Raw genomic sequence first — 18,292 nt, forward strand, 5'->3', positions numbered from 1 at the left:
CTGGCTATGCTTTGCCACCTAAGTCCTGCCAGGTAGGATGCAAAACCATGGTCCTGGCATACACCAGAACAGAAAATCCCAAGGTGTGTGGGCTCACAGAACACCAGAGATACTTTAGACTTTCAGATGCCAATGATTCAACTAAACTTGGGGTCAGATTGGCCTCCAGAAGACACAGATCCTAAACCAGGGATTCTCAACCTTCTTAATGCTGTAACCCTTTCATACAGCTCCTCATGTTGTGGGGACCTTCAACCATAAAATTATTCCACTGCTACTTCATAACTATAATTTTGCTACTGTTAATAAATCATAATGTAAATACCTGTATTTTCTGATGGTCTTAGGCGACCCCTAAAAGGGTCGTTCGGCCCCAAAAAGGTTGTAACCCATAGGCTGAAAATGCTGCCCTAAACGCAAGTTGACTTTGAAATTCCACCCAGAGGGCTGAATGTTGAATCACAGTGTATCTAATGGGGTTTACAGCCCTGCCCATTAAGAAACGAGGGACCCTCAGAGCGGCAAAGTTACCCTCTATCTCCACATGCACAGCATGGAACATGCACAGCATGGAACATGCAAACACACACACACACACAAATATGCATACACACAATCAGTACTAACAAACACGCGATTTTAAAACTGTGAAAAAACCTGCCCCTCAAAGGAAGTTTGAAAGGTCTGAGAACCAGAGGGGAGGCGAGGGCCAGCTTCCTCAGCTTCCTCATTATGGGGGAAATGGGGCCCAAGGCAGGAGGCACCATGCCCAGGGTCACAAAGCTATCACACACCAGCTTTTCCTCTCTCCGGATGGGTGGCTGCTGTGAACAAGAAGCAGATGTGCCCTCGGCAGCCATGCAGGGGACCCAGCAAAAGGCCCAGAAGAAGGGCAAGGGCTGCTCCACAGTGTCAGTGATAACTGGAGCTTGACCCAGTAACCTGAAGTCCAGGAATGACAGTGGAGGAAGAGTCATCCAAGGGAGGCTGAGGTAGCGCCCCAGCATGGCAGTCTCTGCCTTCACTATTCCAGTACACATGATTAAAATGAGAAATCCAGGTTACTAAACCAGGGCCAGACAGTAAACACTCTCAGTGTCGTACGTTCTGTGAACTCTGCTGCAACCGTTCCACTAGCGGTGAATGATGGGAGGAGCCAGATGATGGATGTGGCTTCCTTCCAGTGAAAATTATGCTCAAAACAAGCAGAGCCAGGTCTGACCTAAAGGCCCCAGGCAGCCAAGCCCAGCATGACACTATCACACTAAAACCATCTGGACCTAGAGATGGAGGACAGGATTTCCTTTAGTGTAGTCACATAAATTCTGGGTATCTGTAATTTTGATATGTTTTTGTATTATTTTAGCAGGGTATTTTTTTGGGGGGGGGGGAGGGGAGGGGGGTTGAAGACAGGGTTTCTCTCTCTGTATCCCTGGCTGTCCTGGAACTCAATGTAGACCTTGCTGGCCACAACTCAAGAGATCTGCCTGCCTCTGCCTCCTGAGGGCTGGGATTAAAGGCGTGAGTCACTACAGCCTAGCTGTTTTAGCAGTTCTTAACAGCTGACAACTGAGTATAATTCATGACACATGCCCTTAATAAAGTATGTTAGAACATCATACTATTAGAGAAGAATATGTTCACGAATAACTACCTGGACTCCAGGTAAAAAGTACTGAAAGAAAAAAGGGACCCGTAATAAGGTGACAGAAATAAACAGGGGACAAAGGGACAAGAGCAAAGACAGAATTAGCAAAGACTTGAAGACAAACACCAAATATACTGACATCGAATATAATGACTGACACCACATTCTCTGACTGACAGACACCACATACACTGCAGGAATTCAGAGGAAAACCTAAGTGAGAAGAGGAAAGAAGCAAGGGTGCTCAGGAGGCAGAGGCAGGGGGATCTCCGTGACTCCGACACCAGCCTGGTTACAGAGTTCCAGGACAGCCAGAGATACGTAGTGAAATCCATCTCTCCTTGCATAAAACACAGTTCATGCTGAGGAAGGGAAACACACAGAGAGCGCTGCAGGATACAAGTACAGGCAAAAATCTTCTGGGTAGAACTGTAATAGCACAAAAAAATAGGCTCAAGAAATGACAAAATCTCTCTCTCTCTCTCTCTCTCTCTCACACACACACACACACACACACACACACACACCCCAACTTGAGTGAATAGACAGCCTACTACAAAATGGGAAAAAAAAAACTTTGCCAGCTACATTAGACTAAGGGGTTTATAATATATAGAATTGCAAAAAACATTAAATACAAAAAAAAAAGTACCCAAAGTGTCAATCAATAAACAGACCAATGAACTGAATGAACAGAACACAGGGTCTGACCAGGTAGCTCTGGCTGGCCTAGAATTTGCCATGTAATTCACTCTGGCCTCAAACTCAAGAAATCTATCAGCGTCTGACTCCTTAGTACCGGGGTTAAAGGTGTGCATTAACACACCTGCCTCTTTCCCCTCAGGAAATACATGTTTTTTGAGTGTTCAACATCCCCAGACATCGGGGAGGTACAAATTAAAACTACTCTGAGACTACATGTCTCCCTGGTCAGAATGGCCAGTATGAAGAAAGCTAAGTGCTTAGGGGCCCTTATACAATGTTGGTGGGAGTACAAACTGCTCAGCCAATATTAGAAATCATTGTGGATTGAGACCAGGGATCCAGAAGGGGCTCATGAGACAGAATAAAAAGGCTTCACGACAAGGGTGTGTGGTGGCAAGAGAACACATACCATGACCTGGAATAGGAATAGGAAGGGGGACGAGGGCAGGGGATGAACCAACCCTAAGACTGAGCCAGAAAGAAGTACATGTGCAGAGGGCATTAGTTGTCCTGGATGCCTTCCTTGTTCTTCACTTTATTTACTGAGCCAGGGTCTCCTAGACCCAGGGACCCGCCTTCTGAGCACCCGCCCAGTTTTTGTGTGGATTCCGGGGATCTGAATTCCAGCCCTCACTTTGGCAATAGTGTGACTTATTCACTGAGCCCTCTCCCAGACCCTCAACAGAATTTTTAAAGGGGATTTCTGAAGAAGAAATAAATAAGAAAAAAACACAGTGAACAAGATGGAAGTGAGGAACTCCACACAGCAGGCAGGCCTCTAACAGTTACTACACCAGTGAGCCACATGCACACACGTGCACCCACCCACACCCACACCCACACCCACACACACCCACACACACACACACACACACACACACACACACACACACACACACACACACAGAGGGGGAGGGGACTTGCATGAACCCTGTGGCTATGTAACAACCCCCGTACTGTGCACTAGCCTCCATGCTCCTAGGACAACCTTCTTCCATAAATTCCCTAGCAGTTTGAGCTTCACACATGGCTGAGGCTGGTGGAAGTCAATACTCCACACCTTAGTTCTAGGGAAGTCCCTGACTAGGGCAGTCTTTGCCCTCTGCCCTCAGCCTTGGCAAGACTGAGACTGAGAATATATACACCCCTACCTATGCCAAGAGATAAGGCAGCTCACTTCCTGTGTACTGGGGCAGCTCTTCTGGAAAAGTGATTTTGACTGTTAAGTGTGTCAGCCAGGTCAAATCAATGTACACACCTTCTGACCCACTTAATCTCACTCCTGGGACTCCATTCCGGCAATAACTTCCCTCCCTTTCCTACAGGGAAGAATCTGTATTACATAAACCTAGTCTCTACAACCTTATCTGGAAGAAAGAAAAGCTGAAACAACCTAATATCTCAAGTACAAGTTTCTACAAAAACACAACCAGCTAGACTGTGTGGCAACAACCTGAATGTGCCACACCACTGATGCTGATGTGATAATGCAGCCGTCCGGATTTTGAAGATATTGTCCCCAAGGACATGAAACTACAAACATCTACAGAGACAATTGTAGCATGGAAGAGGAATGCAAACTATCCTGGGACGCCTTGTTCAAGTCTTGTGGAACTCATGCAACTGCAAAAGTCCACTCAAGAGTTCTTGAAAGAAAAGGTAATACCAAAACTACACTGTATCACTATTAAAGTAGTAGCCATGTGTCATTTGAAAGATGGAAGCAAAGGAGCTGAGGGCATAGCTCAGGTGATAGAATGACTGCCTAACATGCATGCAGGCCTGAGGTTCAAATTCCAGTCCTATATAAAACAGGCAAGACAGCAAGTAGTCCATGCCAGGAGGACCATCAGAAATGCAAGGTCATTCACAGCTACAGGAGACCTTATCTTAGAGGAGGAAGAGTAGGGAGAGAGAAAACGAGGACACCTCCGATGGAAGCCGGGAAACCAACTGCAATCAGACCTGTGTCTCATTCGTCATGGCTCGAGCCCAGTGGGGGCAGGGGGAAGACCAATCCTCCATCACCTGAAGCATGGGTTAGGGCTGCGCTTTCTACCAGGCTTCTTGCTGTCTCTCTGGAGAAGGGCAGCCACTGGTCCCAGAGTGCCAGAAGCAGCCTGAGGCTCATTTGTTGTTCTGGCAAAACTCTCAATACTCTCCCTTGTTCTTAAGTTTCCCGATCCAGACTATGAATTACCCTCACCCTACACATAGGAGGTATCAGATGCCCTGAAGGACAGGGCTCTAGGTCATGCACAGAGCTCAGATAGTCCTTCCCTCCTGTTCCACTGTCTCAGTCAGAAGTACGGCTGCACAGTTAGGTTCAGAGCTAGGGCTCAAGCGTAGTAAAGTCATTACGGATGTCAATGGCAGAGTGTTATTTTATTTGTAAGGTTTTTTTGAAACTAAAGACAGGCAGAAGGTTCTCCTTGTGGTGTAACACAGGCCTGCTGTCTGTATTTAGCAGGGATGGAGTCTTCATTTTAAATCTATCTTTGAAATAAGATCCAGGCAAGAGCTTTATCTGAACTTGTAGAGACTATGGTCAACGCTTATGGGGGAAAGCAATCCTGAGTTGCAGACAATACCCCTCAAGAACCTTCAGGAAGCAAATCCAAGAGAAGTGCACATGCTTTACAGAACTAGGCTGTGTGTGAACAAAGACAAGGCCTTCCACGGCTCCCCCAGCCTTGCTGCACAGTTTCTCTTCCTCTGCCTGCTAAAATGAGACCTTTCTTTTTAAACTGCAGTGAAACGCACATGATATAACTTATTCTAACCATGTTCAGGTATACAGCTCAGTGGCATTAAGTCTATCAAAACAGAATCAGCCATCAGAGAATTTTTTTTTTAACAATACAAAACAGAAACCAGACCCCTTAAACAATAATCTCCTGCTGTGGTTGGACTGTGTCCCTCAAGATCCACATGTTAGACTTTGTCCCCATCGTGAGAGTGTTGAGAAGTGGGGCTTTTCAGAGGAGAGTAGGTTCTGAGGATGAATGGAATAACTCATTACTGCTAAAGTGGACTTGCCATAAAATGGAGTTTGAATGGTACAAAGCACAGTAGCAAAGCGCTGACCTAGCACACACACGGCTCTATGGTCACCCGCCCCCCCGCATTAGGGGGGGTGAGAGGAAGAGAGAGACAGTGAGAGACAGAGAGAAAGAGAGAGAGAGAGACAGAGAGAGAGAGAGAATGAGAGAGAGAGAGGGAGAGACGGAGAAGCTGTCTTTGGCCTCCCTTTTCCCTTTTATTCTCTCACCCATGTGATGTTTTCCACCAAGTTATGACTTCCCCAATCTTAAACTTCTCAGCTTCTGGAGCAGTGGTCCTCAACCTTTCTAATGCTGCGACCCTTCAATACAGTTTTCCTTATGCTGTGCTGACCCCTACCATGAAATTATTTTTGTTGCTACTTCGTAACTGAAATGTTGCCACTGTTATGAATCATAATGTAACTATCTGATGGTCTCAGGCGGCCCCTGTGAAAGGGTCATCTGGCCCTCAAAGGTGTTTCGACCCACAGATTGAGAACGACGGCTCTAGAGCCATGCAGCAGAGAATCTCCTCTGGTTATAAACGACCCTTGCAGTGATCCATAAAAGCAGCACAAATGGACTGCGAGCCTGCCGTTTTCACCTCCTCACTGCCAGGCAGCCAAAATCTACTCTCTGTGTCTATGTCTTTCTACTGACTATTCTAGTTAGTCTGCATGGAGCCATACAGCCTCTAACCTATAAATGAAATCCAATCTGGAGTATTCTACTTAACATAATGTCCTAAAGGTTCATCTATACTCTAGCATGTGTCCTCAAGTGATTCAGGCTCTCAGATGCCACATTTCCTGACCCCCTGATCAACAAAGGCCACAGGATGCTTCTATCTTTTGGCTGTGATAAGTAAGATTGTGCACACTGGTGTACAAACATCTGACACTCTGCTTTCAGTCTTCTGCATATTATATATCCAGAAGTGGGGTTGCACATGGTAATGTCATTGCTAACGGGAAGTAACACCAGTTTGGCATCACAGATTATCACTTGCTTCCATGGCACAGTGTAGAAGGTCACCAATCTCTACACACCTACGCCAATATTTATCTTCTGCTTTTTTGTTTTTAAAAGAAAACATGTGACACCTTTGTGGGTATGAGGTATATTATACTGTGGTTTTAATTTGCATTTCCTTGAGTTGAACAAGTCTCTGAACTAGAAACAGGTCTAGCACAACCAAAAAGTGATAAAAGGAAAAAAGAAAAAAAAAATCTGTGTGTGTGGTGGGGTGTGCTCTCAAAGCACTAGGCTCCCAGGAAACAATTTTCTATACCATTCCTGTGTAAAAAAAAAAAAAACAAAAGAAGCCTAACTCGGTGCACAGACAGCAGCATTCACATCTTACCAAATGGATGCTGGTCTCTGGGAATTCCAGCCCCAAAGTCAGAAAAAAGAAAACAAACGTTCCTTGAATGCTACAGGAATCTGTCCACTAGAGAAAACGGTGTGGGAGCAATGGTAAGCGGCAGGTGGTGGCTCAGCTGCAGCCTGCCTGTCCCTACACCTTGACCTGGCTATAGAAACTGCCTTCTGCATACTCAACACTGGCCTATTGAGCAGTTCTTCCCCACCAAAACAAACACAAACACTTGGTATGGAAAATGACCAGGGCTTTGATTCAAAGTAATCCAAAAGAGGTTGGGGAACAAAAGTGAAACAAAACCAGCTGAATTCATTTCTGAAGCTGGATGGTGCAACTGTGATATATTCTTCTATTGTCTCCATCTAGAAAAAAAGAAACTCAGAAGCCATACGGACTTAGCATGCCACTTTCCCCTTTTTCTGAAACTACATAATGGAGACACCAGGCAGCTGAGATCAATGTCAACGTTTCTCAGGGGCAACACCAGATTTTTCAAGGTCCCTGGGTTCCGGGAGAGGGCATACTGTATCCAGGTGTCCAGAGCAGGCTGGCCTCACCTCACTGCACTCTATGTGAGCTTCCCAGGTCTCTGTGGGTCTCAGAGCCTGGGCCTCCCTCCACACTGCTGCATCCTGCCCAGGTAAAGTAACTTCCTGCCAGGAAAAGTGGGGACAGCGGCCAACACCAAGGGGCCCCAGTTCCCCACGTCCATTCTCTGAGGGCATTTCCTAACTGTTCCTGTTTGTTCCCTCCTCTTCTGCCCCAGTGCTTACTAACAGAAATGATTAACTCTCAACCACACACACTAACTGCCAAGTCTGCAAAATCCTTAAACTACTACCCCATACTTCAGTCCAGGCTTGCCACAACCCTGGATTTGATGAACTGTGTGAATTTTGTGCTGCCAGTGTGTAAGCAAGTCCTGTCCTCTAAGAACCAAGAATTTGTTACGAAGAACCTCTGAAGGAAGAGGTAACCAGGGACATGGCCATGACAATGAGGGTATTGTGCTGCCTGCAACAATTAGGATGTGTCAAAGATCAAGTCAAAAGTCAAGCAGGCAAGGGGGGGGCCTTGCTTGAGGAAACAGGAAGCAATGTTCTCCAGACAGGGAGCAAATCCAAGTCTGAGGAGCCCTACAACAGGAGGTAAGAGTGTTGTACAGGTCTCTGTGACCAAGGACCTACTGCTACAGTTTGCAGATCTCTGACTGCATGCCTATGATGGGGACTGTGGCATTCTAGCCCACTCCTTGCCTCCTGTGCCTTGAGGACAGCACTTTGCTGTCATACTCCACAGCTGACACCCCCACCAGAGCCTAAAGCCAACAGTCCAGGTGATCGTGGAACCTCTTAGCCTCTCTCTTATAAGTTAGCTATCTCTGGCATTTTGTCACATAGGCAGAAGGTGAACACACACACTGCTGCCTAGCGATACCACATCGGGAACTAAGATGAGGCTGAAGACTAAGCACAGGAAAAGTCTGGGGTGACAGACATTCCACTGCATTTCACCCTCTTTCTCTAGGACAAGAACTCCTAATCACACAGAGACATATCGCCAGGACATGATGCCAGAAAGCTGAGAATGAAAAGGTAGGAAGTGGCCCCCTTTCTCCATGGCCCCCAATGACCACTGTGCTTGCCGACAGAAAAGCTTCAACGCACCAATCCTTCCCCTCACCTTCCCACACAGTGCCAGTGTCTGCCTTGCCCTGCTCAGACTTGATGGCCAAACACACATTGTGGCTCCCCAACCCCTGACCAACTCCAGCAACTGCCCAGTTTTTCTGCTTTTGAGGCCAGAGTACTTGAAAAGAACTGTTGTTGGTCAGAATTGCACTTCTACACTTTCTGTTGACCAACCTCCTCGGCGTAGCCGGTTCCTTCCCATCTCCAGCAACAACCAAGGTCACGGCTCTGTGACACGGCTGACCGCTCTTTTCTACCACGGAAGCTTCTACAATGTCAAACCTCCTTTTTACCCAGGCTTGCGCTCATTTTGGCCAGGTCCAAGGGAGCTTCCCTTCTCCACCCCGCCTCAGCATCTCAGACAATACTCCAGACCTCAGCAGGCATGCACACTCACGTTGATGTTCTCTCCCTCCCATACCGTCCGAAAATGCACCCCCAGGGTGTACCCACACAAGGCCAGCCAGGGAATAAAACCTCTCACTACTCACAGACCCCACCAAAGTCCATCTCACATTAGGGCTCAGCTGACCTTTCTCTCACTCTGCAGTCAGGTCCAACCACACAACACACACATAAAAGCTCCTGGGAGGTCAACAAAGAACTCATAACACAAACTCATAACCCCACCTGCTCAGAAGGCTGAGACAGGGGGGTCCTAAGTGCAAAGTCATCCCGGGCAATTGTGTTAATGAGAGTTTCTGTTGCTCTGACAAACACCCAAAGTAACTTGGGGAGGAAAAGATGTATTTTACCTCACAGATTACAGTCCATCACCATGGGAAGTCAGAGCAGCAACTCAAGTGGGGTAGGACCTGGAGGCAGGAGCTGATGCAGAGGCCATGGAGGGATGTTACTGACTGGCTTGCTCAACCTGCTCTCTTATAGCACTCAGGTCCACCAGCCAGGGGTGTCACCACTCACAACGGGCTGGGCCTTCCCACACCAACCACTATAGATCTGCCTATAGGCAAACCTTATGGAGGCGTTTCTCAATTGAGAGTTCCTCTTCCCAAATGATGCTTGCTTGTGTCAAACCTTAAACTAGTCAGGGTAGCAACTATCTGAAAATAAAATGTATGGGGGGGGGGGGGGGGGCTACCTGAAAATAAAAATTTTATTACAATAAAAATTGTAGCTTTCATGGCAGAGTGCATACCTGACAATGCACAAGGTCCTGGACTCAATTCCTAGCACAGCAAAAGAGGAAGTGAAAGATACTCTCGGTGCACATGGAGAGCTGTCTGGCCAGACTTCTCAGGGTCCCTGTCCTCCTCTGTGTTGCCTTCCTCACTCAGCTCCAGTCTCATGAGTGCCTGTCCTGCTTTGTACACGCTGACCTCACTTCTGCCTCGGGATACCGGATACCCAGCCAGACAGCCTCGGTAACTACCACTCTGACTGAATCTTTCTTTCTCAAAACCCACTGGGCAGCCTGTTCGGTGATACTCAGCCGCCCAGCTCACTCTCTGCATCCCAGGCTCAGCACACTCTGTTAAACACATACACAACAGCAAGGAGCTGCCCCACCCCCCAATGCTCAGCAAACTAACGCCATTCTTAGTAAACCACGGAGCCCTCATTACAGCCTTCTCAGCTGGGTACTGACTATCCCCCTCCCAGGATATAGAAGACAGCCTGGCCTACAAGGCTGTTCATGTCGTACCAGTGCATTGCTGGGATAGGAAGACAGCACTATTACACCAAGACAGTGACCAAAGGCTTCCTGAGCCACCCAAACTAGGCTGGACCCCTTAATTTGTCTTTCCATCACCTGAGCCCACCCATGATGATACTCCTGGCTGGTTCTATAAGGATGAGGACCATGGCACCTGCCCACTGCCTCTTTCTAGGACCTCCCCAGAGTCTGGTCATCAGGAATATACAGAGAATCATGACTTGGTGATGGTGGTCCCGATCACACAAGGGACCGTGGCCACATCTCTGGACTTACCCAAAAGACGATATTGTAGCTGAAGAGCAGGTACTTGTACCAGCAGCTGACCTCGGCGTTCGAGTATCTATAATAGTGCATCTTCTGAGAAGGAGGACCTGCAGGGACAGTGACTGATGAGGCACAGTCAGCTTCAAACCTGCTCCCCACATACAGAAAGACCAAGGCTCCCATTCAACTTCCTGAAATCTCCACTGTCCCGTCATATCTGTCTGTTCATCCAAACACGGACCTACTACTATTAGTGGTAGCTAAAGGTTAAACAACAACCAGGTTAAATAAGCTTCCAAAAACAAAAAACAAAAAAGATAGAACAACAATTTTTAAGTGTCTTCGAAGTACCAGAAACTCTGCTTTGAACTTTCTCAGCCATTTATCTCATCCTCTTCTTAGCTGTGTATTGATTGTTCCTTCTTCCCCATGCCAAGAACTCTGGAGTTCAGAAAGGTCATGTGACTACCTCAGGGGCAAGGGGGATATGACTGAGTGACAAAGAGCTGGACACGGAGCTCATACCTGTAATCCTGGGCTCTGCTGTGAACTCCAGGCCAACTTAGGCTACACGGGAAACCTTCCCTTCAAAAATACATACAGAAGAAAGGAAGGCAAGGGCAGTGCCCAGAATCTGAACCATGGAGAAGGAATTCCACTGCCCACATTCTTTTAACCATCACAGCCAACCAAGGAAATGAAGACTTGATCACAGGAAGCCATGGTAGAAAGAAACCTAAAAGATCAGCAGGCTTACACAAAATACAACTGTGGGGTCAACACAAAGACACCTTTACGGCTCCACGTTCATTTGCCTACTGTCTGAGAACAGCTCCCAGGCACAGTCTATACAGAAATGAGACGTCCCTGTTTGGGCAGTGAGATGCCTCAAAGCCCACAGTGGCAGCCAGCATTCACCCTAACTCCATCTTCCTATCTCCTACTGCTACCCACCATGAACACGGCTTGGCTTCCTGGCCAAATACAATAAATTTGGACTATAGTGTCCCTTTGGGAACAGCCTTGGAGCTGCAGGGTGAACAGTGTATGTTGTTTTTTATCTGTCAGCCACAGAGCCAGGCCCACCAGTAGCACTTCCCTTTGTCATCACCCTCAGGAATAAAGCACAAGTGAATGCTGGAACAGGGTGGGGTACTCAAGCTGAAAGAGGGGGCCAGGATCTGAGGCTCCAGACAGTAAGAGGTACTACCATCCCAGCCCTATGTACAGGAAGGGGTACTACTCCCCCCAAACCGCACTGCACACATAGATGCAGACAAGGACACTGTCAAGGTTAGAAAGGCCCAGATATAGGACCAGGACCCAATTCCAAACAAGGCCACCCTGGCAGTGAAGAATTAATCCCTCTACCCAGACACCTGAAATACCCAATTGCTACAGCTTTCCTGACTACAGGCTATTTGCAAAATCAGTTTTAGAGATGAGCACGAATGTAGCTGAAGGCTTGCCATGTTCTGAGAAAATGACACAAAGGAGCATGACTCCTCTACAAATGGGCTCTGCCTGTACTCAGCCACACCCCAAAGTATGCAATCATGTGAACCATCCAGACCCCACCTCTCACTCCTTCCTCACCCTAGCTGGGGCAGCTGCCAGGAGGCATGGGTGAGACAGCAGGAATGGCCCCTCAGCCACCCAGTAGCCCCACATCTATCCCAGCACCACCCCACTACCAGAACACTTCCATGAAACTACCCTCCAAGAATGAGTGGGAATACACCATCCCAGGTGCTCAAGAGCTCTGAACATCAGACTCATGGCCACCGGCATGAGACCACAGAATCAAACAAGGAACAACAGGGAGAAGCCCCAGCTCTTTCAGATAAAGGCATAGGGACCATCCTTCTCCACATGGCCTGGCCCATCAAGTCCCTGCCCTATTCAGGCCCTTGGGGTCCTCACCTGAAACAGGGAATATATGACTGGTCCTGGTTGCTATGATGAGGGCCTTACCCGGGATCATCAGAATCAACCTCACATTCTTCAGAGTCCAGTCACCCACCACTCTGTACAGGACTGGCTGGGCTCTGCATCCGGGCTAACAAGCTCCTTGAGTGGCTAGCCTGTGAAACTAGATCCATGCTTGGTGGAGCAGCTACTACACACTGAGGGGCTACCCTCTCTGTAGGGACCCTGAGAAGACAAGAGGATCTGCTGTCTGGATGCAGCACCCTGGGTAGGTTGTAATGGGCCCCAAAGAAAGAAACCTAACCAGATGACATTCCTCAAAACATCAAGGTTGTCCCTTTCATTTGAGGACATCTGTGGTGGGGACAGAGATAATCAGAGATAGCTCAATTGTCCTGTGTAGGAGGAAAAAGTAAAGCTAGAACTCATTTAGAACCAACCAACTTAGCTATCAAAATGTGCTGTTGAGACAGCAAAATGTCACAAGTGCTACCACTTGTTCCTCTTTTAGACAAGACCAGCCTGTCTTCAGAGCACCAAATACATCCCTTCTTTCTTGAGGTTCATGGAGAAGCCTGGGAAGCAGGTCACATAAGCACCCAGAAGTCTAGAACTCCTAGAAGGTACTCCATGGCCACCATCTACCCAATGGAGGTTCAGAACTCTAAGGCTCCTCTGTCTTCTCACCAGCAAGCATTGTCCGCTTTGCACGATGATGCTGACTGACCAGGTGCCCCAGCTCCAGGCCTTCACGATCATCCTGTGATAGACAGCACAGGGACCATCACACTCCAAATCCTCGGTCTCCTTCAGCTCTAGTTCACAGGTCAGTGTGGAGAACAGACACACACAGAAGACCACACGACACAGGGAAACCAGCACTCTAGAGTGTAGCAGATTCTCCCTATGGAGGTGCCATCTTCCCTCCCCATCTAGTTCACCCTCCTCCACGCACTAGCCCCACAACCAAACAGGAAACAATTCTGTCCCCACAGACCAGATGCTGGGGTCCAAGCCCGAGGGCATCAAAGAACTGCAACAGCCAAGATCTAAATTAAAAATCCTCCAACACTTGGCAGCCACTAGCAGCAGGTTCACCCAGCAGTGACCACGCACTCCCTGATCATCCTGGGCACAGGGGATCACACTCACACAGCATGTTCCTCCTGCAACTTACAAACCAAGGGCATGCATGAGTGCATCATTTCCTCTGAACAAATGACGACTCAGGCCCTGGGGTAAAGGCATCCTCCAGATGACACTTCCCTATTCCCAACTCCCAGACCAAGAAACTTTCAAGGGAAATAAAAAAAATTCAGCCTTTCTTCACCCTACTTCCCAGACCTCTCCCATAAGTCTCAGGAAGTGGAAAAAAAAAAAAAAAAAAAAAAAGGTGGGGGCGGTAGCCTTGGGCTCTCCTGAATTCAGAGACCTCCTTTTCGATCGTGCTGGCCAGAAGACATATCCTCATGACTTACACTGTAGAACAACGGGAACACTTTTTTCCAGCCCAGCCTAAACCCATCCTCTCCAACAGAGCACAACAGGTCTTTCATCAGGGCAGAAGTAAAGTTAGGAACCAGCACCTCCAAACTTCAGGGGCAGAAAAAAAAAAGGAATGAACACTTGTGAGCCATTTGCCTGGGCACATTCACAGCTATGATGACACAAGAAACTCGACCTGACCCCAAATGACTCCAAAGTGTCCAGGGTCCCTGGCCATCTCACCTTACTGGCAAAATTAAGACACATCAGTGAAACTAAAACTTAGCCATGTACCAACTGTTGATGATGCCAGTACTCTTTACCTACACAGACAGACACACACACATAGACAGACATACAGAAAGAGAAAGACAGAGAGAAGCAAAGACAGAGACCAAGACAGTCAGACACCCATTTTGACTTCCTAAAAGTCTACGGTAAACTTTTTAGACACCAACAGACCTAGCAGGTTAGAACCTAAAAGCTACTTTGTATTGTTTAAAAAGCTGATTAGTAATCTGGGAGAAATTAAATACACAAAAATCATTCTAAATATTTAAGGGGCATGGTACACATGCAGGTGCACACACACTCTGAAGAAGAGGGTTTCAGGCCCATCTCCTCCTTACTCATCTTCTCTTTTGAGGCAACCGGGTAAAAAAGTAAAGTTTTAAATTACTGCCAAATTCCCACATGATTACAAGTTACATTAAGATAATGTAAGAAATATAAATAATGAAAGCTTTCTGAAGGTACAGTCCTGGTAGAAAGTCAACATTTGTAACAGTGATTCACACCCAATAAAACAAAACACTTAGGCTTAGGTAAATAAGGGGTACGGACAGAGGAGCAGCATAATTCACAGATGGAAAAATAGTCACTATCACTCACAATAAAATCCCCAGACTACCCAGGGGCAGTTGTTCACGCTTTCAAATTTAACAGAATGTCACCACCACGAGTGTTAGGCATATCCATACCTTGCAGCAGATGGATATGTCATTACCCTTTGGAAAGCCAACAGTTACAGACACTAAATCTGGTTATATCTTTAATCTAATTAACTCATGACTAAGAATTTGCCTCATGAAAATAAGCCAGCGGAAGAAAGTGTATACGCATAAAGTATGAACCGTGAACATCACGGTTTGTGACTACAGAACAATCTGTAGGCATGTGGGTAAAGGCAAATGGAAAAATCAGACCATGAAAGGGAGCTGCGTCGTGTGGGTCTACTGTAAGTGATTTTCCAGAAGAGTTTCCACCATGCTCACCAACCCCATTGGCATTACGGACACTGATGGAGGCCACTGTAGGGGAGTGGAGTGGTGAGACCACAGTCATCAGAAACAGGGCTCCCTGATCTGACTACCGCATTCAAGATGCAACCATCAATCCCACTGACTTTTCTCAATTAAAAAAATTAGCCTCTGCTCAACTATAGAATATTTCCAACTCAGAAGAATGAAAGCAAGCTGACAGTGAGAGACCAGTGGACTATGGCTTTCAGTTGGCATGATTTGAACCTGGAATGTCTATTGTGGTTTTTTTTTTTGTTTGTTTTGTTTTGTTTTTTTTTAAATTGGAAGCCAGGCGGTGGTGGTGCACGCCTTTAATCCCAGCACTTGGGAGGCAAAGGCAGACGAATTTCTGAGTTCAAGGCCAGTCTGGTCTACAGAGTGAGTTCCAGGACAGCCAGGGCTACACAGAGAAACCCTGTGTCAAAAAACAAAAAAAAAAAAAAAAAACAAAAAAGGATATTTTCTTTACATTTCAAATGTTATCCCCTTTCCCCTCTGCCCCACCCACCCCTGGAAGCCCCCTATCCCCTCCCCCTACTTCTATGAGGGTGTTCCCCCACCCACCTACCCAATCCTGCCTCCACATCCTGGCAGTCCCCTACACTGGGGCATCACGTCTTCATAGGACCAAGGGCCTCCCCTTGAACTGATGCCAGACAAGGCCATCCTCTGCTACATATGTGGCTAGAGCCATGGGTCCCTCCATGTGTACTCCTTGGTTGGTGGTTTAGTCCCTGGGGGCTCTGGGAGGGTCTGGTTGGTTGATACTGCTGCTCTGTCTCTTGTGTTTTAAGTAACTGTTCCCCAGAGGATGGATCATTTGGGAAGGCTCTGGGGCCTTTAGGAAGTGGGGCTAGTTGGCAGGAGTAGGTCATTAGGGATTGGGGTTATAATCCCACTCAGCTTCCTTGTCTGCACATGCTCCTACTGCCAACATCTCCATCAAGCCTTCCTTGCTGTGATGAACTGGGCCCACAAGGTGAATTAAGTTGCTTCTCTGTAATTTTGGTCACAGACATTAAAACAAATGTACCAACTGACTACAGCCTACTGAGAGGAAGGACGACATTTCATGCACTAGGGCACAGGGCAGCACTTGCCTACCATCCCTAAATCCCAGGACTGCTGTGATGAATGGACGATGAAAGGATTGATGAACGAGTGAATGCAGTGTGTATACAATAACGTACACTTTATTGAAACCCTGCTCCTTCCCACATGCTCTGCATTCCTTATTCCCTGTTTTTCTCATTTTATTTGCAAACAATAGAAGAATCAACTATCACAATACACAAGAATCAACAATCATGCTGAGACAAAAGTGACAGGCCTTTTCTACTTTAGGTGGCATTACCTTCTAGCTGACTGTGCTGGCTTGTCTTATGTCAACTTAACACACAAACTAGAGTTATATGCAAGGAGGGAACCTTAATTGAGAAAAATGCCACCATAAGACCCAGCTGTAAGGCATTTTCTTAATTAGTTATTGATAAGGGAAAGCCCAGCCCATTGTGGGTGGTGACATCCCTGGGCTGGTATCCCTGGGTTCTAAAAGCGAACAGGCTGAGCAAGCCACAGGAAGCCAGCCAGTAAATAGCACCCCTCTAAGGCCTCTGCACCAGCTCCTCACTCCAGGTTCCTGCCCTGCTTAAGTTCCTGTCCTGATTTCCTTCAATAGTGAACAGTGCTATGACGGTGTAAGTCAAATAAACCCTTTCTTCCCTAACTTGCTTTGTGGTCGTGGTGGTTGTTTGGTTCAGCAATATATGCCCTAAGACTCCAACTCTTCTCATTTATATCTGTGTATCCCTTGTATTGACTCTATATCTATGCTTACATTACTATTCCCTCATTGTCACTTTTCAGCATCACCTGTTCGGTGCCCACTCAGGAAGATGGCAATTTAGCTCTATTCCTTACCAACCCCATCCTTTCCTAAGCCACTCCCACATGCTTGTCCTAGTTCATCTCTCCATTCTAATTATAGTGAAGCTGTAGGGCTGGCTGTGGTCATTTTCAGAGTTGATATTATGATGACCACGTGAGCCAGAAGGATAAGCCACACAAACTGTGATTGTTTTTCTTTTCAGCTGTCAAAATCTGTGCTCAGTAAGTTATGCATCAGATGCTCTATTCCTATCCTCAAGCAGCGCTTCCAAGGTAGTAGACATGGACAGATAGATGCATAGTCCTCCTTAGGTACTACTCACAGAAGGTGCTTAGTGTTGTGAGAAGTGCTGAGGTTCTCTAGGTGGGGTGCAGGATGAGCTGTGAGTAGAATTCTAGGCTGGGAATCAATTCCATGGAGAAAGTGACATCATCCCTTGTCCTTCTATAATTCTAGAGAAGGCTGAATCTCTGTCCCTGATCTTGGACTGCAAATGTTTCTCTCTGTAAGCATTTGGGTTAACTGGTTTACCTATATCATCTAAGTGGTTCCACTGGCAGAGGAGCTTCCAACCTGAAGACAAGGACTTTCTTTTCTACCAAGTGTTTCCCTCCATGATGTTGCCAAGCTCTGCTGCTTTTTAATGGATATGGGAAACCTGGACTAATCCTTCAATCACCCTTCCTTTCCTGCCCTATTATCCACCTCCTATCTCTAAGCACTGTTTTCTGGAAAACCACTTTAACTTGACCTCCTACTGATTCCTAATAATTCTATATTTTTGCTCAGCTCTTGATTTTTAAACAACTTTTTACATTCCAAATGTGCCTTTTAAAATACTATCTTGTTCTTATTTCACACTGCTGCAGTTCTCTTAATCTAAGCAAAATGTCTGAATAGTTTTTCTCAAAACTCTCTTATCTTAATAGGCTGCCTCAAGATTTTTTTCTTTTGTTTTGTTTTGTATTGTTTTGCTGTCATTCATGGTAGGTACTTTCCATATGCTCAGTAATTCTTAATTAAGAACAAATAAAATGTTTGGAAACTGTGTCTTTAAGCAGGATGTATCTGTCCAGGATAAACTGGCTGAGCCACTTGCTAAATCCATGCTCCCAACATTTCAGGATTTCTAATTGTTGTCTGTTTAGTTTTTGTTTGTATCCATTTAGTTACGTCTCCCTCCCTGTGCCAACCCACCAGTGTTTTGAGGGCAGGGGGCAGGGAAATAGCCTGGAAAACTGAAAAAATGTGGTTTCACCACTAATTCCCAAGAAT

The 18,292-nt window shown here is 46.6% G+C and overlaps 1 protein-coding gene across 4 annotated transcripts in view; it reads right to left on the reverse strand.

Moving 5' to 3' along the window:
• Positions 1-18,292, reverse strand: part of Tspan14 (tetraspanin 14) — a 60,647-nt gene that overhangs the window by 17,338 nt on the left and 25,017 nt on the right. For 3 of the 4 annotated variants that reach the window (NM_145928.2, XM_006519261.2, NM_001316748.1), the window contains one exon: positions 10,424-10,521. The exons of the other annotated variant lie outside the window; for it this stretch is intronic. In NM_145928.2, coding sequence (NP_666040.1) covers positions 10,424-10,504 — 81 coding nt within the window. In that variant the 5' untranslated portion in view covers positions 10,505-10,521. The remainder of the gene's footprint in view (positions 1-10,423; positions 10,522-18,292) is intronic. 4 annotated transcript variants of the gene reach the window in all.

This window comes from Mus musculus, chromosome 14 (genome assembly GCF_000001635.26).
Source record: "Mus musculus strain C57BL/6J chromosome 14, GRCm38.p6 C57BL/6J".
Taxonomy (NCBI): Eukaryota; Metazoa; Chordata; class Mammalia; order Rodentia; family Muridae; genus Mus; species Mus musculus.